Genomic DNA, 25,827 nt, shown 5'->3' on the forward strand with positions numbered 1-25,827 from the left:
CCCTCCCACCAACTTACTTTGTTTTTTTAAACTGATGTATAATCGATTTACAATGTTATGTTAATTTCTAGTGTATAGCATAGTAATTGAATATAGTTCCCTGTGCTGCACAGTAGGACCCTGTTGTTTATCTTTTTTATATATAGTAGTTTGTATCTGCAAATCCTAAACTCCCAATTTATTCCTCTATCCTCCTCCCCACTTTCCCCCTTGGTAACCATAATTTTGTTTTCTATGTCTGTAAGTCTGTTTCTGTTTTGTAAATAAGTTCATTTCTGTCCTTTTTAAGATTCCACCTATAAGTGATGTCATATGGTATTTTTCTTTCTCTGTCTGATTTACTTCACTTAGTATGATATTCTCTAGGTCCATCCATGTTGCTGCAATTGGCACTATTTTATTCTTCTTTATGGCTGAGTAGTATTCTGAAATATATATATATATATATACACATATATATATACACACACACATATATATATACACACATACATACCACACACCATAACGTCTTTAATCGTCTGTCAATGGGCATTTAGGTTGCTTCCATGTCTTGGCTGTTGTTAATAATGCTGCTGTAATCATTGGGGTGCATATATCTTTTTGAACTATAGTTTTCTCCAGATATATGCCCAAGAGCAGGATTGCTGGATCATATGGTAGGTCTATTTTTGTTTTTTTGAGGAATCTCCATACTGGTTTCCGTAACGGCTGCACCAAACTCCTGCACCCTGCAGGACTAGGGAGGGACGGGGTTTCAATTTTGTCAGTAAAGACAAAATCCAAGTTGTAAAGCAAATAGGAACACACCCAGCTGAGGTCAAAGCAAGGGTAATGTGTCTAAACCAGCAAGAACATCAACTGTGACTTGGTAAGATCAAGATACTCAGAAAATCATTTGCCTACGTTGCAGCCTGCCCTAATCTCTTGTCACCAAAAGCGTCAGGGGCCAGCCAATTGGGTCTCTGGGGGAAGACTGGTATTCAGTGTCTAGCAACCAACCAGCTCCAGGTATGAGAACTGACTCCTAGGTCATAAGTGCCTAGCATGTTTCATGGGGGTCCAGCTTTTGTATTCAGGGGCTCAAAGAATTGTTTAATTCCATGTCTCACCCAGAGAGAGATACTGTGACTCTGCCCAGATTACCTTTGGAACAGGATCTATGGGGCAGGGAATATTTGCAGGCAAACAATACTATACGTACTATCCGCCAGGCACTATGTGCCAGGCACTGCTCCAGGGCCTGGAGAGTCTTATCTCCATGGAACAAACCAGATACAAATCTTTATCCTTGTGGAGTTGATATTCTAGTGAAAAAAAAAGAAAACCAGACCGTAAGTACTAAACAAGTAAATTAGAAAATTACAGGATATGTTAGAAGATGAAATAGGAGTAGGGAGGGATAGGGTTTCAATTTAAGTAGAGAGGTGGGAGAGCTTCATTGAGAAGATATGAAGGGGTAGGTGAGTGAGCTATATGTCTACCTGGGGGAAGAGTCAGAAGTGCCAGTTAGGTTGGAAGGAGAGGAGAGAGGAGGCCAGTGTGACTAGAGCAGGTAAGTGGGGGAAGAGGTCAGGGAGGTTATGGGTGGTCAAATGCTGTAAAACTTTGGGTTTTTACTCTGAGTGAAATGTAAAGCCTTTGTAGGGTTTTCAGTAGAGGAGGGTCATAATCTGTTTTTCGTTTTTTAAGCGTCTCCCTGGCTGCATTGCGAAAAAGAGACAAGAGAAGAAAAGTGAAATCAAGAAGCTATTGCAATTAACTAGGTGATGCGTGATAGCGGTTTGGACTACCACGGTGACAGATGTGGAAGTCATAAAATTAATACCTGTTTAATTCAAGTCGCAGCATTAATTATGAATTGCAATGAATGCAATGCAATTGCATTGAATATGCTACTGCGGTGGGTTTTTGGCAGCCAGGATTTCAGGAAGGGAGGAGGGAAGGATGGTTTGAGGTTACCAAGGAAACAGAACATCATAGATCCGAAAAGCTAAGATGGTTCTAGGTCTTTAGGCCTCTGGCGCAGCAATAATTCTGCGGCTGAGCCCACCAGCCGCTTCCCAAGGACCATGCGCAACAGGCCAGGTTGGGAGCCTATGGAAAACACAGGACTTTTGCAAAGCGAGACAAGCGCATTCCGGGAATCGTAGTTCTGCGCCCCTGCGCAGGCGCTGTGAGCCCCTCCGCCAACTTGCGCGCGCAGCTCCTGCAGGACCAGCTTCTAGAAGCTCATTGCGGTGGCGTTGGTCCTGGCTGCGGGTCCCGGTGCAGGTAGTGGTTTTCCCGGGCCCCTAGTTCGGGGGCCGCGGCCAGGTCGCTGGCTCCGAGGGTGCACCAGGGGCGGGGTGGGGGCGGAGGGCTGTCTCGCTGCGCACTCCCAACGCCGCGGCGTCTGCAGGAGGTGGGCGCGCTCCTGGATGGAGTTTTCCTCCATCCCGTCCCTGCGCCCGTGGTCTCGCAACTTCGGTAGTTTGGTATTTTGGGCGGGAAAATTCATTGTGTGTGCGTTGTAGGGGGAGGCGGCTCTCCCGGGTATTGCGGGATGTTTCGCAGCATCCCTGGCTCCACTCTTGGGTATCAGTAGCATCTCTCGTTCCCGGTCTTGCTAACCGGAATGTCTTCAGACATTGCCAGATGTCTCCTGCGGGGCAAATCCCCCCTCCTCCCGGTTTGAGAACTTCTTTCTGCCTGCGTCACATTTTCTCGGAGCCGCTATTGTAAGCCCCTTGGAGACCCGGACGGGTATCTTAGCCACTGCAGAGTCCCAGGTGCCCATTGCGGCGCCAGGTACGTGGTGGGCGCCTAATATTTGGCGGAGGAATAAATGACGTCATGCATAGTGTGTACGCGGCTCGGTGCTCCGAGCTGGGTGATTATTGATGTGATAGTTGCAATCGGAGGAGAGGGTCCCCACCTGCCGCTGTGTAGCACATCTCAGGCTGTGTTGTCATTTGCTGGGTGCTCTGTGAGAGTGGGGGCCCTGTCTGGACCTGTCCACGCCTGTCTCCGTAGTGCCCCATTGCCAGCTCATTGTTGATGGTAAGTTATTTGTGGAATGAGAGAAGGCACGTAACTTACACAGGGCAGGCTGTGGGCAGAAAAGCACTCTGGGACCAGAGAGAGGCACATAGAAGAGGTGGCCGTTGAAAGGAGTCAAGTTTTAAAGAATGAGTAAGTTTGGTAGGAGAGGAAATGAAGGCAGCATGCCAACGAGAGGGAATGGCTCTGGGCAAAGGTGGAAGGGGAGAGAGAGTTTCTGGGAATGCGGAGGTAGCCCTTTTACGGCTGCAGTGTCCATCAGGGGCAGCTAGAGCTCGAGATGAAGTCATCAGAGTAGGCTTTCCAGATGCTCACGCTTGGCTTCTGCGTTTGAATTTATTTTGAGACAGTGAGAGATTGATAGGACCCTATTTTGCAGATTTGAAGGACTCCTTATGCTGCAGTAGGAGACTGAATTGTAGAAGCCTGTTCTTAGGTAGTTTCAGTAGCAGAGAATGGAGAGCTTTGTAGAAAATAAAACCACCAGAACTTGGTTATTGATTATGCGAGAAACTGTCTGCTCACCTATGAATCAGGCTTCTGAGTTGAGCAACTGGTGGAGAATTGTGTGGCCATTCGGTGAGAGAGGCCAGCAGGTGAATAGGTTGGGACTGCAGCCTCTCGCAGCAGGGAGCCTTTTCTGATACGTTTTGCTTATGAGGAGCGTTTAGTCTGGAGAAACAGTTTTCTTGGAGCATCCCTTTCATACCCTTTAATAACTCCTCAGTGTTTCACCTGCAGAGAAAATTATTCTTTTCATATAATAGTTGGGCAGGGCTGTTCCAGCCCTGTGGGACTCTGTATGTCAGAATGAAACCAAGAACAGTGTTTTCAGGGTTAACAATTTGTTTCACTTACCTGATATCTTGTGTTTCTTGACAGTTGCTGCAAGACAGTTTCTGCAAGTGAATCCTTGGAACACTTGATGTTTTGCTGTCCAGTGCCTCTTGGGGGACTGTACTGATACTCAGAAGCCTAAAGGGGACTGGATTCCTGCTGGTGGTCCACATTGTGGGCTGCAGTAGGCGGCACGAGATGACAGCCATCTCCCCAGACCCTCAGACTCTGGTCTCAAGGGAACACATCAAGGTCCTAAGAATGGAGACTCCTGGGACTCAAGAAGCTACTCGAGGAGGAGACACTGCCGACCCAGAGTCTTTCAGACAGAGGTTCAGGTGGTTTTGTTACTCAGAAGTGGCTGGACCCAGAAAAGCCCTGAATCAGCTCTGGGAGCTTTGCGTTCAGTGGCTGAGACCAGACATCCACACGAAGGAACAGATTTTAGAGCTTCTGGTGTTTGAGCAGTTCCTGACCATTCTGCCCGGGGAGATCAGGATTTGGGTCAAGTCACAGCACCCTCAGAGCAGTGAGGAAGTGGTGACCCTAGTAGAGGATTTGACCCAAATGGCTGAAGAAAAGGAAGGTGAGATTTATAGTTGGAGGGAGGAAGTGGGAGAGGTCTCCTTAAGACAGGAAAGTAAGCTCCCCAAAAGAAAGTGGTTCATTGCTAAAGAGGGGTCCAAGTTTGGAGTTGGGACTGGATTTGAACTGGCTCTTCCTTTTACTGTGTGACCTTGGGCAAGCTACAAAACCTCTCAGAACTTTAATTTTGTAATCCGTAGAAAGGGGTAATGAAACAAGATAAGATGTAACACTTGGTGGATGCTCAAGAAATAGGAATTTCTTTCCCTTCACCCTTGGGCACCGGGACCTTAGAACCCAGGACAAAAAGAAATTATCTCAAAATGTTTGGAGTCACAACATATCCAGACCAGGTCTCAACTTTTCGCTTCAGTGTGTGCGTTCACATGTTTCCAGAGTGGGGCTGTCCAGTATTTGCGATAATGGAAATGTGTTCTGCACTGTTTTGCACATCAAGTTAAGCATATAAAATGTGGCTAGTGCAAGTAAAGACTTGATTTTTTAAATTTAAATTCAAATAACCATTTGTGGCGAGTAACTCACCTATTGGATTGTGCAATTCCATAGCCTTAGGAGAAGAACAGCTGACATATATTTTTGAAATTACATTACTAAACATTATTTATAAAACATAAGCTATGAATTATAATTATATAATTGTAAAATATTGATAAAAAGACTTTATGGTGGTGGATAGCCTTTTGAGGGCATATGGTTCTTTTATAAAATCCCTTTAATGTACTGCAAATATATACAGTATTTGTAGCGTGTTATTTACTATAAGGCTCTCAATACATGTGTGTGACTTTGTATTCTACCAAGAGTTCTGAGATAGATAAGGAAGTAGTGTTTACCTCCACAGACTTAATTTGTGATCATACAGCTGATTGGTGGATCTAAAATTTGGATTTCCTGGCTCCTCTCCAACTCATCTCTCTCTACGATGTGATGCTTCTCAAAAATTAGAGCCTCTCTTTGGAGGTCCCGGCAATAAAGAAGTTCATGAATTGATTGCTGTAGCTTTCTGTGGAATAGAACAATTTCTGTAAAATAATTCCTCTTTTACCGTTTTTTCCGCTCTTTTCTCTTTGATTATATAATTCTGATTCTTTTTTTTTTCACTCGCATTCATTTCTGTTCATTTTATAAACACATTACATATACACATATATGTGTCTTAAAATTTTTTTTTTCTATTAGCAAAGCCATTTTCATATTCTCTGAGAAAGAATCATTCTATAAATCACTGGAGAACATAATTCTGATTCTTAACTTTTATTGATTGTCTAACCAGTAAGCTGCTTGAAATTTTTTAGATCATAAGAAAATGCCATATGACTTTAATTAGAAGAGCTGTTGACATCTCAGGGTATTTATTTAATACATGTGGTTCTTAACGTCCAGATTCCTCATTTCTGTCTTTAGGAGTTTACTGTGACCCCAAAAGTGGAGTCTGTTTTTGAGACCAGCTTGGTACTTTTATTCAATAAGTATCTCCAGTGCAAGGCATTGTGCTCAGATCATGAAGAAAACAAATTAATACATAAAACAGATAAGCTGTTTCACCTTAATACAGCTTATAAATATGTTAAAAAATTATTACGAAAATTAAATCCATTAAAACCGTGGGTATATGGAATGAATGAAATCAGTTTTGTTTCGTCTGACCTTTTTCTCTAGAGAGACATATCTAATGATTTCCAGTCTGAGGAGTCCGTTTGAAAGACTGGATTGTTTTTTACCCCCTTCCTAGATCCAGTCTCTCAAGACTCTGTCATTTCCCAAGAGGAGAAGCCTGAAGAAGAGAAAACCGTTTCTGTTCTTCCAAATACTGAGTCCCAGGTGAGTTTCCTTTTCATGGATTTTCGTTCATTTTTTTTTTTTTAACCATATGGTTTTATTTTTTAAGCTAATTTTTCAGTTGAGGCGTGATTGATACACAACTTTGTATTAGCTTCAGATATACAGCATTATGAATCAGTATTTGTGCACATTGTGAAATGATCATCACAATAAGTCTCATTAGCATCTGTCACCGTATATGGTACAAAGTTTTCATTCTGAAGTGAACACTGCGTTCCTCCTGAGTAGTATGAAGATGCTAGAATAATTAATTCAGCCTCCTTTTCCTCACAGTCTTCACATGCTCAGAGCGCATTCTTCATATGCTATTTTACTTCAGTCATCAGAATTGATTGTAAGGCTGACTTTAATAAAAACAGAACTATTTACTAAAATTCAACAAGTATCCCTGATAAAATTGCTCTGGCAGAAATAAAATTACATTTCCTGAACATGGTAAGAAATGTCTCCAGCTGGACAGTGTTGGAAAATAAAAAGCAGTCCTCACAACGTCAGTGAGAAGGTAAGGATGTCTCACCTTACTGCTGGTAATGAGTGTTTTCTGAGTATTCCAGCCAGTGCAGTGTGATAAGGAAGAAATGAGGTAAGTATTGGTATGAGAGAAGCAAATATATATTATTTACAGATAATACTGTCCTTTTGGAAAACCTTAGAGAATCAACTGAACATGTACTGAAACTCATATACTAGCTGAGAAGAGTAGCTGGTGACAGCTCAGGAAGTTTCCCATATAACAGTGCTTATCAGGAAAAAAAATTCTTATTCACAGTGGAAAATAATAGTGCTGCAGTGGACTGATAGTGGCTCCCCAAAATATGTCCACTTCCTAATATCTGGAACCTGAGAATGTTACTTTATTTGGAAGAAAGGTCCTTGCAGATGTGATAAAATAAGGATTTGAAATGAGGAAATCATTCTGGTTTACATGGGTTGGGGCCTAAATGCCATCATAAGTGTGTTTATAAGAGAGAGACCAAGGCGAATTGAACACATGAACAGGAGGACGCGTTGGGAAGATGGCAGTGATGGGGCCATGGACCGAGGAACGCCAAGGAGGGCTGGCAGCCAAGAGGAGCTGGAGGAGCAAGGAACAGGTTCTGCCTCAGAGCCTCTGAAGGCAGATCAGCCCCACCAGCACCTAATTTTCAGACCTTTGGCCTTCAGACTTGTGGGAGAATAAATTTCTGCTCATCTAAGCCACCAGAGTTATGTTAATCTGTTACAGCACCCACAGGAAGCTCATCCTAGTGCTGGCAGCCACTCTGCTGTACTGCCTCTCAGAATGCCATGCACAGGATACTGTACAAAGTGTGTGTGTATGTGTTTTTCTAATTGAAGTACAGTTGATGTACAATGTTGCGCTAGTTTCTGGTGTACAACATAGTGATTCAGAATATATATGTATATATATTCTTTTTTCGTATTCTTTTCCATTACAGGTCGTTACAAGCTATTGAATGTAATTCCTTGTGCTGTACAGTAGGACCTTATTTATAGAAAGTGTATTTTAATGATTTATTTTGCTTATTTTTAATTTGGAGTGACTGTTAAGTGTGAGTACGTTATTAAACACAGATTGGTGTTAAAAATATCACAGATTGTGATAAAAAATAATTGCTACTTATAACCAACTGGAAGTTAAAATTTGGAATGTAGTCACTGATATTACTCTTTTATATGTAATTGCCTGTGTAACTTAAACATTAATTCTGCAAATCTGGGTTTTGGGGATGTCATTTGTATCCTTCCTAGAAGTCAGTGTGTTGCACTGTTTAACATTAAACATCCCAGAGAATCCTTGTACAGCATTTTGCACCAGGGACTACGTGGACAAGGCTGGGGTTGTATCATAATCTTGTTCTGAATCACTTGTAATAGTAACTACCTTGTGGTTTGCTTTGGAATTCTGAAGAACTTGAATACTATCAAATTACAACTTTATATCCTAACCTTTTCTCTGAATTTCTTAGATCTATTTGGGAATAACCTAATGTGAAAAGACTGTCTTTGGTGTTCTAGGAATCCGTGACACTCAAGGATGTGGCTGTGACCTTTTCCAGAGGAGAGTGGAGGAGGCTGGAACCTTTTCAGAAGGAGATATACAAGGAGGTGCTGCTGGAGAACTTCAGGAACCTAGAATTTCTGGGTAAAGACATGCTCTACCGTCTAGGCTGGGTGTCTTTTGTCTGCCATTGTTGAAAGATGAGTGCTATTCACTGTTGGCTGGGCTTACAGGGGTGATATGACTAATCCTAAAAATGGGGAAAATGGGTCCTAAAAATGTACTTTTCTGCAATGTTTTCTCCAAAAAAAAAAAGTCTTTGCTTCATTGAGCTGGTAATGTTGCGCATCATTTTGCTGTCTTCAAGGCCATCCCTTCCCCAGTTCTCTCCTCCAGCTCCAGTACTGAAGTCTGTATTTGACAGCCGCTTCTCTTCCCTGGAGAACTAGAGGCTGCGAATGTTGGAACGTCTTTGTTCCAGGGAAAAACGGCCATTTTCTGTTCTTTTCTCCATGGGCAGGTTTTCCAGTTTCCAAATTAGATCTGGTTTCCCAGCTAAAGTGGGCTGGACTCCCTCGGCTGCTGCAGAAGGAAGTCTCAAAGCGCTCCAAACCAGGTGAGTTGGTGAAGAGCAGAGGAGGAAGTGGAACCAGTTGCTTCCCAAGTCCTTTGGAAGAGCTCCTGAAATGCTGGGTGTCTAGGTGCTGACGCAGAAAGGCGGCAGAGTGTACGCCTTACCTTCCTGGACTGTTCATTTGGAACAGGGGAGGCTGTTAGCTTGGGTCTTCTGCCAGGTAGATGCCATATATCCTTAGTGTCAGAGACTAACCGGGGAGACTAACTAACAGTGAAGGGAAGTGGGGAAGGAACTGGAAGAGGCTGGGAATGCTGTCTGTGTACTGTGCAGGTCTGATACCTGTGACGGGAGAGGGAAGGAAAGGAGGTTGGGTAGGAAGAGTCTAGATTCAGGTGCAGTTTAAGAAGGTTTTGGCAAAACCAGAGAAGAGTCTTCCCACCAGAGTCACCTGTCAGAGTTGTCTGCCTCACAGAAACGGTCCTACGTGTCCTTGCTGTGCTAGTCATGACCGGCAGCCCCTGTGGGAAAGTGGTCTTGAAGTGAGTGACATGGTGGGGTCACCGAGCCACAGCAGGGGCTGCAGGGTAGGCGCCCCAGAGGAGGGGCTCTGAGAGATGTGTTTTTAGGGATGCCGCAGACACAGACATCAGAACAGAAAGTGTAGGTGATGGATGTGAGCCATGACAGTGGCATGTGTGCGAGCAGTGGGAAGATGGAGGAGCAAGGGCTTGATTAGCTTTTGAGTTGAATCTTGGAGGATAAGTAAGAGTTCGTCCAATGGACACTGTGTATAGTATCATCCAATTTTGTCAAAAGGAGAAGAATGTACACATACATGCACCTGTCTAAATGTGTGGATATAGATGGGTTTTTACTACCTGGAGAACATTCACGTTAACGCTGGTTATCTTTGAGGGATGACATTTTTTCTTTATTCTTCCCTTTCTTAAACTTTAACAAGGAACACTAAATTTATATTTTTAAAAGTTAAAATGAATTATTGTTCATATATCCATAGAAGTATTTGAAGGAAAAAACCCCCAGTAATCGCTTACCAAGCTCCACAGTTTGTCCAGGTTGACATTTGGGCAGAAGCTCTGGCGCCTCGTTAGGTGGTACCACCTTAGACCAGCTTTCCCACAGCAACCTGGGTGATATTTGTTGAGACTGATGCTGTGGTGACCCGTGCCACCAGCCTTACCCTGGCCTCCCAGATGCTTCCGGTGTTGGCTGATGTGGCCGTGGCTCACATGGACCCCAAGATTCCGGGTCGTAGTCTGGATGGCATTGCGGCGACTGAGACCAAGGAGGGAGTCCTCCACGAAGTCTTGAGAGCTATCCAGGGCTTCGTATTTCATGATTCTCTGGTTAAAAAAATAGTTCTATCACAGTGACGCTGTAATCTCATGATTAAGAGCCAGGGTGAGCGACGTGGTTAATAAATGAGTCGAGGGTTCTGAGAGGAGCATGAACCCTGCGAGTAGGATTCTGGACACTGGGGGGCTCCAACCTCGGCCCTATCAAATTTATATTTGTGATCATGCAAGTGCTGTGGGATTGGATTCTAGGCAGTGTCAAGTATTAAGACTAAAGGGACAAGATTGAAATTGCTGTCGTGTAGTAGGGACGGTAAGTGGATGCCCGGTCAGAGTATCCCCAAGGTTGGTAGGGCCAGATTGTGGTAACCTGTGAAAGTCTAGCGCAGGTGTGTTGCATATCTGTGACGTGATGAGCACTTTCTATTAACTTAGAGCTGTTTGCCTGCCTGACGTGATGAGCACTTTCTATTAACTTAGAGCTGTTTGCCTGCTTGGAGGCGGTATGGCGGAGGGAGCAGAAGTGTGGGCTTTGGTGTCGGACTGGGTTAAAAATCTGGCTTTACCACTTAAAGCATCTGTGACCTTGGGCAAGACACTTACATCTGTCTGCCCAGTTGTCGCCTCCATAAAGCAGGGATAATAATAGGACCTACTTCATAGGGTTATTGTGGAAATACGAGGAAATATTGTGAAATACGAGGAAAAGTGCTTGGTATGGGACCTGGCATTTGGTAATTATTCTGTAGATGTTTGCACTGTCGTGATTATTATTTGGAAAGAGAATGGATTGGACGTAAGGAAGATAACTTTGAACCTATTATAGAAATTTGAAATGAGAGTGAGAACTTGCATCTCTAAATGTAAAACACAAACTTTTCATCTTCCTCAGTGTTTTTCCTAAAGTCTAAGTTTACCTAGCTTCCCCGTGTCACTTCCCCTCCCCTGTTTTCTGAGACTCCAACTGAGACTTGTCCAAGCCCCGTTCTTACTGTCTCTGTTCCTATTTCAGTCCCAAATACAGCAGCTTCATTTCTTGCAAACAGGAAATATTCTCTGTTACTTCTTTCAGAATGTGAACTGAGCGGTGAGTTGAAGGAATCTGGTGGAAATCAAGATGTTCTTGTGGAAGAATCGACTTTAGATAAAATAATAGAAAGATATCTGATGGGTGGTGATGATGACTCGATGGGAGAACCCTGGGGCAGACTAGAGGAGGATCGTGGTCATAAGGGGCACTCACAAAAGAAAACTCATGGGAGAGGCAGTAAGGGGGAGGAATTTGATCCAGAAAAGAGCCCCTTTGGAAGTAATTTCAAACCACCTTCAGACCTCATTAAACATCTGAGAGTCTATTTAAGGAAGAAGAGGTACAACGAATGCAAGAAACCCTTCAGCTTCCATTCTGACCTTGTTCCGAACCGCAAAGAACATGGTGGAGAAAAGTCTCGGAAATGTAATGAAGGTAGGAAGGCCCTGAGTCATGCTTCATCTCTGACTGAGCATCAGAAACATCAGAAAAGGTATTCGGCGGAGAAGACCCAGAAGTGCAGTAGTTGTGGGATAGACTTCATTCAGAGCCCAGCCCTCAGGAAGAAGAAGAACTCAACGTGCGAGAAGTGTCGGAAAGCTTTAAGTCGAGATGCAACCTTAGAGAAGGACGAGGGGCCCGAGGCTGGAGACAAAACCCATAAATGCAGCAAATGTGGAAAAGCCTTCGGCTACAGTGCCTCCCTGACCAAGCACAGGAGAATTCACACTGGGGAGAAGCCGTACATGTGCAATGAGTGTGGAAAAGCATTCAGCGACAGTTCATCGCTCACGCCCCATCACCGAACCCACAGTGGGGAGAAACCCTTCAAATGTGACGACTGTGGAAAGTCCTTCACCCTCAGTGCCCACCTCATTAAACATCAGAGGGTGCACACTGGAGAGAAACCCTACAAATGCAAGGAGTGTGGGAGGCCCTTCAGCGACAGTTCATCTCTCATTCAGCATCAGCGAATTCACACCGGAGAGAAGCCCTACACATGCAACAACTGTGGGAAATCCTTCAGCCACAGCTCATCCCTTTCCAAACATCAGAGAATTCACACGGGAGAGAAACCCTATAAGTGTGGTGAGTGCGGGAAAGCTTTCAGACAGAACTCTTGCCTTACCCGCCATCAGAGGATTCACACCGGTGAAAAACCGTACCTGTGTAACGATTGTGGGATGACTTTTAGCCACTTCACGTCTGTCATCTATCATCAGAGACTTCATTCGGGAGAAAAACCCTACAAGTGCACCCAGTGTGAGAAAGCCTTCCCTACCCACTCGCTCCTTAGCCGTCATCAGAGGATTCATACGGGCGTAAAGCCTTACAAGTGTAAAGACTGTGGGAAGTCCTTCAGCCAGAGCTCGTCTCTTAACGAACATCATCGGATTCATACTGGAGAGAAACCCTACGAGTGTAACTACTGCGGGGCGACCTTCAGCCGCAGCTCAATCCTTGTAGAACACCTGAAAATCCACACCGGGAGGAGAGAATACGAATGCAACGAATGCGAGAAGACGTTTAAAAGTAACTCCGGCCTCATCAGGCATCGGGGATTTCACTCTGCAGAGTAATTCTTGGGGTGTAGGAAGGTGGGGGGAAGATTGGTCGAAATTGTCTCACTATAAACCTGGGGAATAAGCTACCCCACCATTGACTAGTAGAAGATTTAGTCAAAATCGTCCCTTATTCAAAAGCAGGGGTGTAAACTACCCCAGCGTTGATAAGCAGCTGCAGATTTGCCGGGCTGGCAGCTAGGAAAAATACTTTTTTCTCATTCACCCCTCTTCTCCCCGAGGATGTCAACTTTTGTTAGTGATGAGGGCTGGTAAAGACACATGGTAAGAGAAGAAAGTGGTATGAGACGTGAAATGATTTGAAAAGGCCAAATGTGAGTTTAAAAAGCAGCGGAGGGGAGCGTGGGACCCACCTTACTGACCTCTTTTCTCCAGGTTTCCTTCTCCCCTGCTTCCCCTTCCACCTCCGTGTACCGTTACAGAAGGAGGACTTGGCTGCAGCCACGTGACCTGGGTTCTGTCCCAGTTTACAGACCAACTCCCCGTATGACCTTGGACAAATCATTTGACCTCTCTGATTTGGGGTTTCTTTATTGGTAAGATGAGTGGGTGGGACTAATGACTTCTGAGATTTCTTTCTTTTCTGGTACCTCAGACATTCTCTGATGCTGTGGGAATAAGTTAAAACACTTTTGATCCATTGGCATTTTCAAGTTTCTCTAGTAGAAGATAATCCATTTAGGCTACTGAACTTCTGGCTTAGTGAGAATGCAGTAGCTTTTTGAATACTTGATGCCAGAATTGCTGGAACATGGTACACAGGAACCACTGAGTAAAGCTCAAACAAGTTTGCCTTCAGGGAGTGTTTTGATTGGATAAAGCCCTCCAACCTGGTTCCCGGTGGAGATAGGGAATGTCCATGGCACGCCCTTGGGCCGGCTCAGCCCTGAGAGTGACGGTCCCAGGGAAGCGGACGAGGGGGTGGGGGGAAACGGGCATGGAAAGCAGCTATTCTCGATAGACTGTCTTTTGCAAAACAGAATTCTATTTTTTAAAAGTGTGCCTATACTAAGTGTAGCTTCCTATCATCAGAGTGCAAACATTCTGTGTGGTAAAGGTCACAAGCTAAGATTGGGCCCTTTGACATATTTTAGTTGGTCTGCATGGTAAGGTGATGTGTGTGTGTGTGTGTGTGTGTGTGTGTGTGTGTGTGTGTAAGTAAGTAGTTGTAACCATTTAAAAATTAGGAAATTTCATACCAAAAAAAGGCTTGTCTTGAAAAGTTATAAGGGCTGACAACACTGGGCCCATATCTCGGTGGGGTGTCAGGTAGCAGCTGCTCCCTTTCGGTGGGGAACCTACCCTTCTACCTGCCTACTTACCTCCTTTGTGTTACCTGACTTGCCCACTGTAGGAAGTTGATGTCACCGTCGCCTGCCATCTGGAGAATGCATATCCTAAAATCTCCACTGGTGGGAAAAATTCTGGAAAAGAGTGTAGAAATGATACTGAATAAATTTTCAGTTAAGTTTTCTGTTATGAAATTAGACCTGGAAGGATTAGACTACATAGATGTTAGTGGGCTATTTCTTATAAATGTCGTCGGTGGAGTACGAGTAGTAATTTCTGACTGTGAAAAAGGCACTAAAAACCCTGGGTCAGTTCGGCTTGGTCTCAGGTCCGTTGGGTGCTGGAGGAGCCCCACTGACTCGACAGTGGTACGAAGTTCCTAAAGTTGAAATTTGAGGCGGCTCCTATTGAAAGAGAATGAAACGGGTAAACTTTCAGCTTATGAAAGTGAAGAGATGCTTCATGCTCCTCTGAGATTCAGCAATATTTGCTGCGATTTAATGGGTTTAGTTTGCACTGCTACCTCTGGGTGATGTTTTTGGGTTCTTCCTTCTTGTGTCCCTGCTCCCCCAAAGCCTGTCGTTCAAATGTTGCTGTGTGATAAGTTGGTCGGCGTAGCTATCGCTAAGTTGACCAACCAGAGACATTTTTCTAGCCGTGAAAGAAATATGGCTTAATTGGGATTATTCACCCTGGTTTTGGGTTTTTCCTCTGAAAAGATAGAAACCCTTATCTTTTTTTCTGAAGAGATGTACTTTATGGAGAGAATTAAACATGTAAAAATTTTGAGAAGAGGTTTGTTCCAGGATGTTTACTTATTACATTCTCCAACTTTCATAAGAGGATGTTTTATATCGATACCAGTTTGGAATCTGGAACGTAAACTCTTCTTTTTTTTCAGTTTTATTGAGGTATGAATTACATATTAAAGTCATTCAAGTGTATGATTCAGTGAATTTTAGCAAATTTACTGAGTTGTACAGTTGGCACCACAATCTGCTCTGAGAACATTTTATCACCTTAATAAGACCCCTCACACCTGTTTACAGTAATCCCCATTCCTCACCCCCTACCCCCACCCCCAAACCCCGCCTCCCCATCCCAGGCAACCACTGATCAATTTACTCTCTGTCTATGGGGTTGCCTTTTCTGGACATTTTATATAAATGAAATCATACGTGGTCGTTTTTAGTTTTTCATTAACTTGTTTCTAAATTCATCCGTGTTGTTTCTAAATTCATCTGTGTTGTAGCATACCAGTATTCTGTTCCTTTTTATTGTCCAATACTATCTGATTTTATAGATAACGCTATATTTTGTCCTACCAAGTTGAAGGACATTTAGGTGGTTTCCACTTTGGGGCTGTTAAAAATAACGCTGCTTTTGAACATCAGCGTGCAGGTCTTTGTGTGGACGTGGTGGTTTCGTTTTCCTTAGGTACCTGAGTGGAGTTGCTGGGTTATATGGTAAATTTCTGTTTAACTTTTTAAGAGGTTGCCAAGCTGTTTTCCAAAGTGACTGAGTCATTTTACATTCTGAATGTCAGTGTAGGAGGGTTCTTGGTGAGGTTACATCCTCACCAACCTTTGTTATTGTTTGTCTTTTTTTATTATAGCCAACCTAGTAGTTGAAGTGCTATCTCTTCGTGGCCAGTGATGTTGAGAATCTTTTCATGTGCTGTTTAGCAGTTCATATATCTTCTTTTGGTGAAATGTTTATTCAGGTGTGTTGTCCACTTAACAAAACTGAGTTATTATTAACTTGTAGTTCTTTTTATTCTACGTAAAAGTCATCTATCCAGTATGAACTTGCTAAATACCATGTACTAGCCACAGAGGGCAACCTCAAATCCTTCTGTACAATTTTCATCAAAAGCTTGGTTTCAACAACTGCTTATAGATGCTTGTCTAAAGGGTATTTAATCTGGCTTATTATCTAAATTCTTCAATTCATTTTTGGATTATATCAGACCTTCGAAAGCTTTTAAACTTCTTTTTGATTCAATAGTATTGCTTTTATTAACCTGTATTTTACTCTATGCTTTTTGTCTACATTGATGGTTATTGAAATCATGCGTTTTACTTTAAATGATGCATTTTACTTTAAAATGAAGAGCTTACTTTTAAAAATGTTTCCTTTTAATGAATTTCTACTGAAGAAATTTCTTTCCAGTCCGAGGATGAGACAAGGTTTCTCCTGTCAACGGACTCACTTTTGTTTACTTAGTTTAGAATTCTTTTTTAATGTAGAAAATGTACATGACATAAAATTAACCATTTTAACCCTTTTTAGGGTGTACAGTTCAGTGGCATTAAGTCTGTTCACATTGTTGTGCAATCGTCCCCACTGTTCATCTCCAGATCCTGTCCGTTATCCCCAACTGAAACTCATTCTCCTGTAACTCCCCATTCTCCCCTCCCCCGAGCCCCTGGTAACCACTGTTTTACCTTCTGTCTATGAATTTGACTATTCTAGTTACTTCATATAAATGGAATCATTCAAGACTTGTCCTTCTGTGTCTGGTTTGTTTCACCTAGCATGTTTTTAATGTTGCAGCATGTGTCAGACTTTCATTCCTTTTTAATGCTGAGTAATATTCTACTGAATTTTGCTTATGCATTCATCTTTCAAAGGGCATTTCGGTTATTGCCATCATCTTGACTGTTGTTAACAGCACTGCAGTGAACAGTGGTGTGCAAATACCGTTTGAGTCCCTGCTTTCCGTTCTTTGAGATACGTACCTAGAAGTGGAACCACTGGATGCCGTCAAGGCTCATCCACGTTGGGATGTATGACAGGATTTCCTTCTTTTTTAAGGATGGATTTTATTGCACTGTATGTATATACCACGTTTTCTTTATCTGTTCATCCATCAGTACACATTTAGGTGGCTTCTACCTCTTGGCTATTGTGAATAATGCTGCAGTGAACATGGGTGTGCAAATATCGTCTTCAAGATCTATTCTGTCTTCTGTATATATGCTCAGAAGTGAGATTGCTGAATCATGATAATTCTATTTTTTAACTTTTTAAGGAACTTCCATGATGTTTTCCATAGCAGTTGCACCCATTTCACATTCCTACCAACAGTGCTCAAAGGATTCCTGTTTCTCCACATCCTTGCAACACTTATTATTTTCTGTATTTATTAGTGACCGTCATTGTGAGATGATACCGTGTGGTTTTGATTTGTATTCTCCCGATGATTAGTGAGGTTTTCATATGCTCGTTAGACATTTGTATATCTTTACAGAAATGTCAGTTCAAATCCTTTGCCCACTTTTTAATGAAAATTTTCATTTCCTATTTCAACCCTTCTCATTACTTTGTTTTCTTTGCTATGCAGAAGTTTTTAGGTTTGATGTAGTCTCAGTTGCCAATGTTTGCTTTATTTTGCTTGTGTTTTTGGTGTCATATCCAGGAAATCATTGCCAGATCCAGTATTATGAAATTTGTCCCCTGTATTTTCTTTTAGGAGTTTTATAATTTCTGACCTTAGGTTTAGGTCTTTAATCCATTTCAAATTAGCTTTGGCATGTGATAAAATAAGGGACCATCTTCATTCTTTTATCTCTGGGTATCCAGTTTTCCAAATACCATTTATTGAAGAGGCTATCCTTTCCACATTGTGTAGTCTTTACACCCTTGTTGAAAATTATTTGGCCATGTGCACTGGTGCATTTCTGGGCCCTCAATCCATTGGTCTGTGTCTTTATGCCAGTAGCATACAGTTCTAGTTACTGTAGCTTTGGTAGTGTGTTTTGAAATCAGGAAGTGTGAGGCCTCTAGTGTTTTCCTTCTTTCTCGAGATTGTTTTGGCTATTTGGGGTCCTTTAAGGTTCCTTATGAATTTTGGGATAGTTTCTTTATATCTACCAAAAAAAAAAAAAAAAAGCCACTGGGATCTTGGTAGGAATTATACTGAATCTGTAGATCACTTGGGGTAGTATAAATATTTTAACAGTATAAAGTCTTCACACTCATAAACACGGGATGTCTTTCCACTTAATTTGTGTCATCTGCCTTTCAGCAATATTTTGTAGTTTCCAGTGTACAAATCTTTCCCTTTCTTGGTTAAATTTATTCCTAAGTATTTTATTCTTTTTGATGATAGTATAAATGGAATTGTTTTCTCAATTTCCTTTCTGGATTGTTCACTGTTAGGGCATAGAAATGCAACTGATTTTTTAATTTTGATTTTATATTCTGTAACTTTGCTTTATTTACTTATTAATTCTAACAGTTTATTTGTGTGTGGAATATTTAGGGTTTTCCACATATAAGGTCACATCATCTGTAGAGAGACATAATATTACTTCTTTCTTCCTAATTTGGGTGGCTTTTATTTCTTTATCTTGCCTGATTGCTCTGGCTAGGACCCAAGCACGGTGTTGAATAGAAGTGGCTGGAGTGAGTATCGTTGTCTTGTTCCTGATAGTAGAGGAAAAGGTTTCAGTTCTTCACCATTGAATATGATGTTAGCTGTGATCTTTTCACTAATGACCTTTATTATGTTGAGATAATTTTCTTCTGTTCCTAGTTGAGTAAATTCTCCCTTGTTTTTGAAAGACAGGTTTGCTAGATACGGAATCCTCAACCAACAATTTTTTTCTTTATACGCTTTGAATATATCAACCCACAGACTTCTTGCCTCCAAGGTCTCTGAGAAGAAATCAGATAATGTTATTGAGGATCCATTTTATATGATGAGTTACTTCTCTCTTGCTGGTTTCAAGATGCTTTGTCTTTGGATTTTGAAAAATTGATTATAATTTGTCTAGATGTGTGTATCTTTGTGTTTATAGGCATACCTTAGAGGTATTGTGGGTTCACTTCCAACCGTGGGAAGTGCACAGAGTGAGCCACACGATATTTTTGAGTTCCTAGTGCATATAAAAGTTATGTTTACACTATACTGTAGTCTGTTAATTGTGCAGTAGCATTGTGTCTAAAAAACCAGTGTGTATACCTTAAGTAAATAATATTTTATTGCTAAAAATGCATCTGAGTCTTCAGGAAGTCGTGATTGTTTCGCTGTTAGAAGGTCGTACCTTGTGGATGGCTACTGACTGATCAGGGTGACTACTGAGTTGAGTGGCTGTGGCAATTTCTTAAAATAAGACAACACTGAAGTTTGCTGTATCAGTTGACTCTTCTTTTCATGAACAGTTTCTTAGTAGCACTCAATGTTTGATAGCATTTTACCCAGAGTAGAACTTATTTCAAAATTGGAATCAGTCCTTTCAAACCCTGCTACTGCTTTGTTAAGTAAGTTTATGTAGTATTCTAAAGCCTTGTTGTCATTTCAACAGGCTTTATAATATCTTCACCAGGAGTAGATTCCACCTCAGGAGGCCACTTTGCTCATCCATAAGAAGCAACTCCTCCTTCCTTAACATTTTTTATTACGAAATTGCAGCGGTTCGATCACATCTTCAGGCTCCACTTCTCATTCTAGTTCTCTTACTATTTCACCCACATCTGCAGTTAATTCCTCCCGTGCAGTCTTTAACTCCTCAAAGCCATCCATGAGGGTCAAAATAAAATTCTTCCAAATTCCTCTTCGCATTGATATTTTGACCTCTTCCCATGAGTCATGACTGTTCAGTGGCATGTGGAATACTGAATCCTCCCCAGGGGTTTTCAGTTGACGGTGCCCAGGCCCATCAGAGGCATCACTACCTACGGCAGCTACAGCTTTACGAAATGTATTTCTTACATAGTAAGACTTCAGAGTTGAAATTACTCCTTGATCTATGGACTGCAGAATGGGTGCTGTGTTAGCAGCCATGAAAACAACATTAATCTCGTTGCACATCTCCATCAGTGCTCTTGCATGACTGGGTACGTTGTCAGTGACTGGTACTATTTTGAAAGGAATCTTCTTTTCTGAGTAGTTCTCAACAGTGGGCTTAAAGTATTCAGTAAACCATGTGGTGAGCACATGTGCTATCCTCCAGACTTTTTGTCCCATCTATAGAGCACAGGCAGAGTAGATTTGACATAATTCATATGGACCCTAGAATTTTCAGAATGGTAAATGAGCACTGGCTTAACTTTAAGTCACTAGCTGCATTAGTCCCTGACAAGAGTCAGCCTGTCCTTTGAAGCTTTGAAACTAGGTGACTTCTTTCTAGCTAGGAAAGTCCTAGGTGACATCTTCTTCTAATATAAGGCTGTTTTATCTACGTTGAAAATCCGTTGTTTAGTGTAGCCACCTTCATTCAGTATGTTGACTACAGCTTCTGGATAACTTGCAGCTTCTATATCGGCATTTGCTGCTTCACCTTGCATTTTGATGTTCTGGAGATAGCTTCTTTCCTTAAACCTCATAAACCAACTCCTGCTAGTTTCCAACTTCTACAGGTTCTTCACCTCTCAGTCTTCAAAGAATTGAAGAGAGTTCGAGCTTTGCTCTGCATTAGACTTTGGATTAAGACAATGTTGTGGCTGGTGTCATCCTCTATCCAGACCATTAAAACTTTCTCCATTTTATCAATAAGGCTGTGTCACTTGTCATTTATGTGCTTATTAGAGTAGCTCTTTTAATTTCCTTCAAGAACTTCTCCTTCGCATTCACAACTTGCTGTTCAGCACAAGAGGCCTAGCTTTCAGCCTGTCTCAGCTTACAGCATGCCTTCCTCAGTAAGCTTGATCATTTCTAACTTTTGCTTTAAAGTGAGAAATGTGTGACTGTTCCTTTTACTTGAACACTTAAAGGCCATTGTAGAGTTTTAACTGGCGTAATTTCAATATTGTGTCTCAGGGAACAGAGAGGCCCCAGGAGATGGAGAGAGGCAGGGGAGTGGTTAGTTAGTAGAGCATACACATTTATTGATTAAGTTCACCATCTTATATGAGCATGGTTTGGGTACCCCAAAACAATTAGAATAGTAACATCAAAGTCACTGATCACAGATCAGCATAGAAAATATAATGAAAAAATTTGAAATACAGTTGATCCTTGAACAACACGGGTTTGAATTGCACCAGTCCATGTATTTGTGGATTTTTTTCGATAAATATGTACTGCAGTACTAAATGATCCATGGCTGGTTGAATTCATGGGTTAGAACTGTGGATACCGGGGGTTGACATGGGTTTTTGGTGTCCTTAATGCCTGGGTCATCCACGGGCCAGCAGTATTGTGAGAATTCTCAAAACGTGACATAGACATGAAATGAGAATGCGATGTTGGAAAATGGTGCTGATGGACTTGCTTGGTGCAGGGTTGCCACCAACCTTGAATTTATGAAAAACACAATGTCTGTGAAGCAACAAAGCAAAGCATGAGAAAATGAGGCATGTCTGTATTCTGCTTGGGAGTTTTGTGAGCTTCTTGGATTTGCAGTTATGTCTTCCATCAGATTTGGGAAGCTTTGGGCCATCACTTCTTCAAATATTTTTTCTTCCTTTTTTCCTTCCTGGATTCCCACAATGTGTATGTTTATCCCATTAATGACCTCCCACAGGTCCCTTTAGTTCTGTTCATTTTTCTTTTTTTTCTTTCTCTTCCTCAAACTGAGTATTTTCATTTGTTCTATTTTCAGTTTTGTTGATTGTTTCTTCTGCCTGCATAAATCCTATCTTGAACTCCTGCCATGTGTGTTTTAGATCTGTTAGTGTGCTTCTGAGGTCTTTTCGGTTCCTTTTTATATGACTTCTACCTCTTTATTGATACTTTCATTTTGTTCAGACATTATTTTCTTATTTTTGTCTATATCTTCCTTTAGCTTTTTTTTTTTTTTAATATGCTTGTATATTTTGAAAGCTTATTCTGTGTAGGGCTACGCAATAATGGTATTTCATTTAATTTCTGTAGTATTTATGAAGTAGGTATTGTTTTTTGCTGTTATCTTTTAAAAATGCTCAGAAGTATAACTAGACACATCACTGTAATGTTCTGTGTTCCTAAGTTTCCAGAAATGGTCTTACATCTTTCTTGATTCAGTGCTGCAAACGTTTATTAACAGTTAGTATATACAGGACACTTTAGGAGATGAAATGAATAAGATGTTGTCTATAGTCTGTAAAAATCCAGTCATGTGTGTAAGACTGATGCTTGTGTATTGAAGGGGTGGGTGGGGCAGAATAGGTGGAGGAAGTGAAGGGGGAGGCAAGAAAGGCAGACACACCTGGTGTAACTTTACAGAAATACACCATAGTTTCTGTCTGGCTTTTTTGCTTTTTAATTTCTCTAAAAATGTTTCTACGTGGTATTAGTCTTCCACCGCATGCTGTAGTTTCATGGCTTGTATCATAGAAGGATTCACGTTGTAAAAAGTCAAAAACAGTCTTGGGTAATCAGAACTCTTCTGCTTGTTAAACGTTGTCTAACATCAGTGTGTCTTCTGGCACGCCTTCTTCTTTATCTTCTTCCTCATCATCTGGCCCTGCTTCAAAAGCACCCATCTCCATCAAGTCACCTGTCAGGTCGTCCAGCATGGAGTCTGTTAGCTGTTAAATTTTTCTAAGAAGCTGTCTTGAAACCCTTCACATACGCACACCAGCCCACCCACCTTTTTTAGCCATGTCCACAATCTTTCATCATTTCCTTGATTGGCTCTGTTTTAGGTTCTGGGAGGTCGTGCACAACATCTGGGCATAGTTTTCTCCTGCAGGAATTTATTGTTTGGGGCTTGATGGCCGTGACGGCTTTTTCTTGAATAGTGATGGTGTCTCCAAGGGTGTAATCCGTCCTGACTGTCGTGATGGTCTCCTTGTCAGGATTCTCTTCCATAGCGCTGACAGTCCTTTCCATAGAGCACGTGGGTAATGAGAAGGTCCTTATGACCCTCTGACCTGGAGGCTGAATTAGAGATGTTGTGTTTGGGGGCAGGTAGACCACTTTGACATGACTGTTGTTGAACTCATGGCATTCTGAGTGGCCCAGGGCATTGTTCAATATCAAAAGAACTTTAAAAGATTTTTGTGGAGATGTCTTTTCCAATAAAGAATTCTCCAGGCTCCAGAGTGTGGTGTTTGAGGTCTTTGCCTTTGAAAAGATTGCTCTACTAAAGCATGTTTGTTTTCAGTAGATGTAATTAGACCTTTACAACATTGTAGTATATCTCCTTTTACTAATTGTGGATGAAATGGGCAGGAGCTAGATGCATGGGGTGCCCAACGTTTAGCTCAAAGGGTGAGAGTTTATAAGTTCCAAAGTGAGTGGACCTCAGATTTAGAAGGATCATTGGCAGATCCCTTGGCCAAAGTATTTGGAGGATTTCCACAAATTTTGCCTATTGAGTTTTGATGACACTTGGTTCATTTGATTAGTCCTGAAGACTGATAATGATCAGACTCGCCGTAGTATTTGACCTGTGAAGTGGAGTGCTTTGTTGTTGTGGGGCTCAAGAGGAGTTCTGCAGGGAGGGATGATATTTTCCAGTAAGATTTTAGTTATTGAAGAGGCCATTTTGTCTACATGGAGAGTCTCTGTCCAGTGGGAAGACATCCAAATCATTACCAAGACATATTTGTATTCCTGAGATGGGGATAGCTGAGTAAAGTCCATTTGCCAAAACTCTAATTGTCCATTGGGCAATTTAGAGTGCCTGGGGGCAGTGTGGACAGCTTTCCCAGGAATGTATGTTGAAGCTTCTGCGTGAAGTACAAGGATAATTAGAGGGGATTCCATGATTGTTTCTGTGGTGGCCTTAACTAAAAGGACAGTGACAGGAATGACCCTGAGGCAGAGAGAGTATCCTGGTGCTCAGGGTCTGGCTGTGGATGGTCGTACCCATGGGGTGATGGTGAGCCCCCTGCTGTTGGATAAGCGCTCTTCCTTCATCTCATATATGAAGTGGGAAAAGGGAAGTTGATCACAGACAGGGAGATTTATCAAGCTTTCCTTTATGGTATTAAAAGCTAGATCATTTGATTTGTTCAGTTGGCTATTTTGATTGCTGCTATCAAATTCTAGAATTATTTTCCCTTTTTGGTAGAAAGAAATTCCGGCAGGACATTTTCTCTAAGGAATCTTGGCCCAAGAATAGGGGTAGAGAAAGGAAGGGAGAATAAGGTAGATATCTGTCAGTGAGCGTAAACAAGAAGGGATCGGTTTAGAAACAGGAACCTGTTGAGATTTATTTGAGACACCCCCCCCCCCCGAACAGTTTTAGTCTTCTGAGGCAGGGGCTATTGAATAACAATGAGGTTGAGGACCAGGATGGTAACTCTGGTGTCAGTGAGGACCTAGAGACTCATTCCCAGTCTGGGGAGCAGTTTCTCTGTGTTGATCATGGGGAAGGATTGGGGAAAGCCCCTGTAATTCCCAGAACTGCCATCACTGGGGGTTAGGAAGGCATTGGAAAGATGGTTAGAGGGCTGAAAGTGCCAGGAGCCCTTAAGCTTGTGACAGTCTTCCTTACAGTGTCCTGGCTTTTTGCAGTAATGGCAAAGGCCTGGAAGGTTTTGGTTTTGTTTGGGGGCCTCCACTTGGTGGAATTGAAAATTGAGGATTTTAGTGGTCTTCCTTTGAAGGTTGAATCATCAATGGTGTAGGTGAGCTGATTTGTTAAATTAGGTAAATCGGAGTGAAAATAGTTTCCCATTCCATCCTGATCTTTTCACTAGAAGAGAAAGATCCCAGTTCAGCCCATTAATAAATACAGAGTTAAAGGCTACCCAAGTGGTCAGCAAAATTGAGTTTTGGGGGGAATAACAGGAATTGCAATTTGGGACGTGCAAACCGTGGTTAAAGTCCTGGTAAGAACAAGGTGAGGGGTGTTCTTTTTACGAAGGAAAGGAGGAAGTTGGGAGGGGCTGTTTTGAATGAAAGTTCATTGGAGGACAGCTAGCTGGGCTGGTGGCTTCTCATTGGCCGGGTTGTGCTGGTTTGTTTCTCATTGGCTGGGTTGTTTCTGGGAGGGAAAAAAAAATCTTCCTTCCTGCCGAGGTATGTAGAGTGAGCTGGTGTGTGCAGGAGAGCTCGCTCTTCAGGGCTTCCTGACTCCATTTTGAATGAGGTTTTCCTTGATTTGTTTTCACAAGTTCTAAGGTTGAGAGATTATTTCAGGTTGGAGCCCTCCGTTGTCTCTCCTTGCAGAGGGGTTCTGATAACTTACAGCTTTGCTAAATCTATCTGTAGCTCTTCTGGGGGTTTTCTCTTTTGATATTCAAGATGTTTTTGGTGGGGTTTTCTTTCTTTCTTTCTTTCTTTCTTTTTTGTAAAATGGGACCAAGGAGAGCATTCCTTTTTAAATTAATGGATCCATATTCCCCAGTTTTTTTTTTTCTGCTTTGAAGACTCTTCATTTTCTCTCTTCATCTGCCAACATGATCAGAACTTTCCTTTAGCTCTTTGAGCATCTTTAAGACAGTTTGTTTTAAGGTCTTCATCTAGTAAGTTTGACTTCCTCAGATACACTTCCTGTTTTATTGTATGCCTTGTGATTTTTTTGTTGTTGAAAACCGGACATTTGAGTCTTATACAGTAGTCTCCCCCCTATCTGCAGAGGCTACGTTCCAAGACTCCCAGTTGATGCCCAAAACTACAGATAGAACTGAACCCTCTATATACTATGTTTTTTCCTATACATACATGCCTGTGATAAAGTTTAATTTATAAATTAGGCAGAATAAAATATTAGTAATAAAATAAAATTATTGTAATATACTGTAATAAAAATTATGTGACTGTGGTTTCTCTCACAAAACATCTTCCTGTAGTGTACTCTTGATGATGCTTTAAGGTGATG

At 41.9% G+C, this 25,827-nt stretch overlaps 1 protein-coding gene across 1 annotated transcript; it reads left to right on the forward strand.

Moving 5' to 3' along the window:
- Window positions 1–2,187: 2,187 nt before the first annotated feature.
- On the forward strand, window positions 2,188–16,548 carry ZNF483 (zinc finger protein 483). The gene is made up of 6 exons (XM_014553700.2): window positions 2,188–2,274; window positions 3,925–4,465; window positions 6,218–6,306; window positions 8,347–8,473; window positions 8,850–8,945; window positions 11,295–16,548. Exons 2-6 carry the CDS (start codon window positions 4,078–4,080, stop codon window positions 12,830–12,832), a joined length of 2,238 nt encoding a protein of 745 aa, XP_014409186.1. The 5' UTR covers window positions 2,188–2,274; window positions 3,925–4,077; the 3' UTR covers window positions 12,833–16,548.
- Window positions 16,549–25,827: the final 9,279 nt, after the last annotated feature.

The sequence above is a fragment of the Camelus ferus genome, chromosome 4, assembly GCF_009834535.1.
Source record: "Camelus ferus isolate YT-003-E chromosome 4, BCGSAC_Cfer_1.0, whole genome shotgun sequence".
NCBI lineage: Eukaryota > Metazoa > Chordata > Mammalia > Artiodactyla > Camelidae > Camelus > Camelus ferus.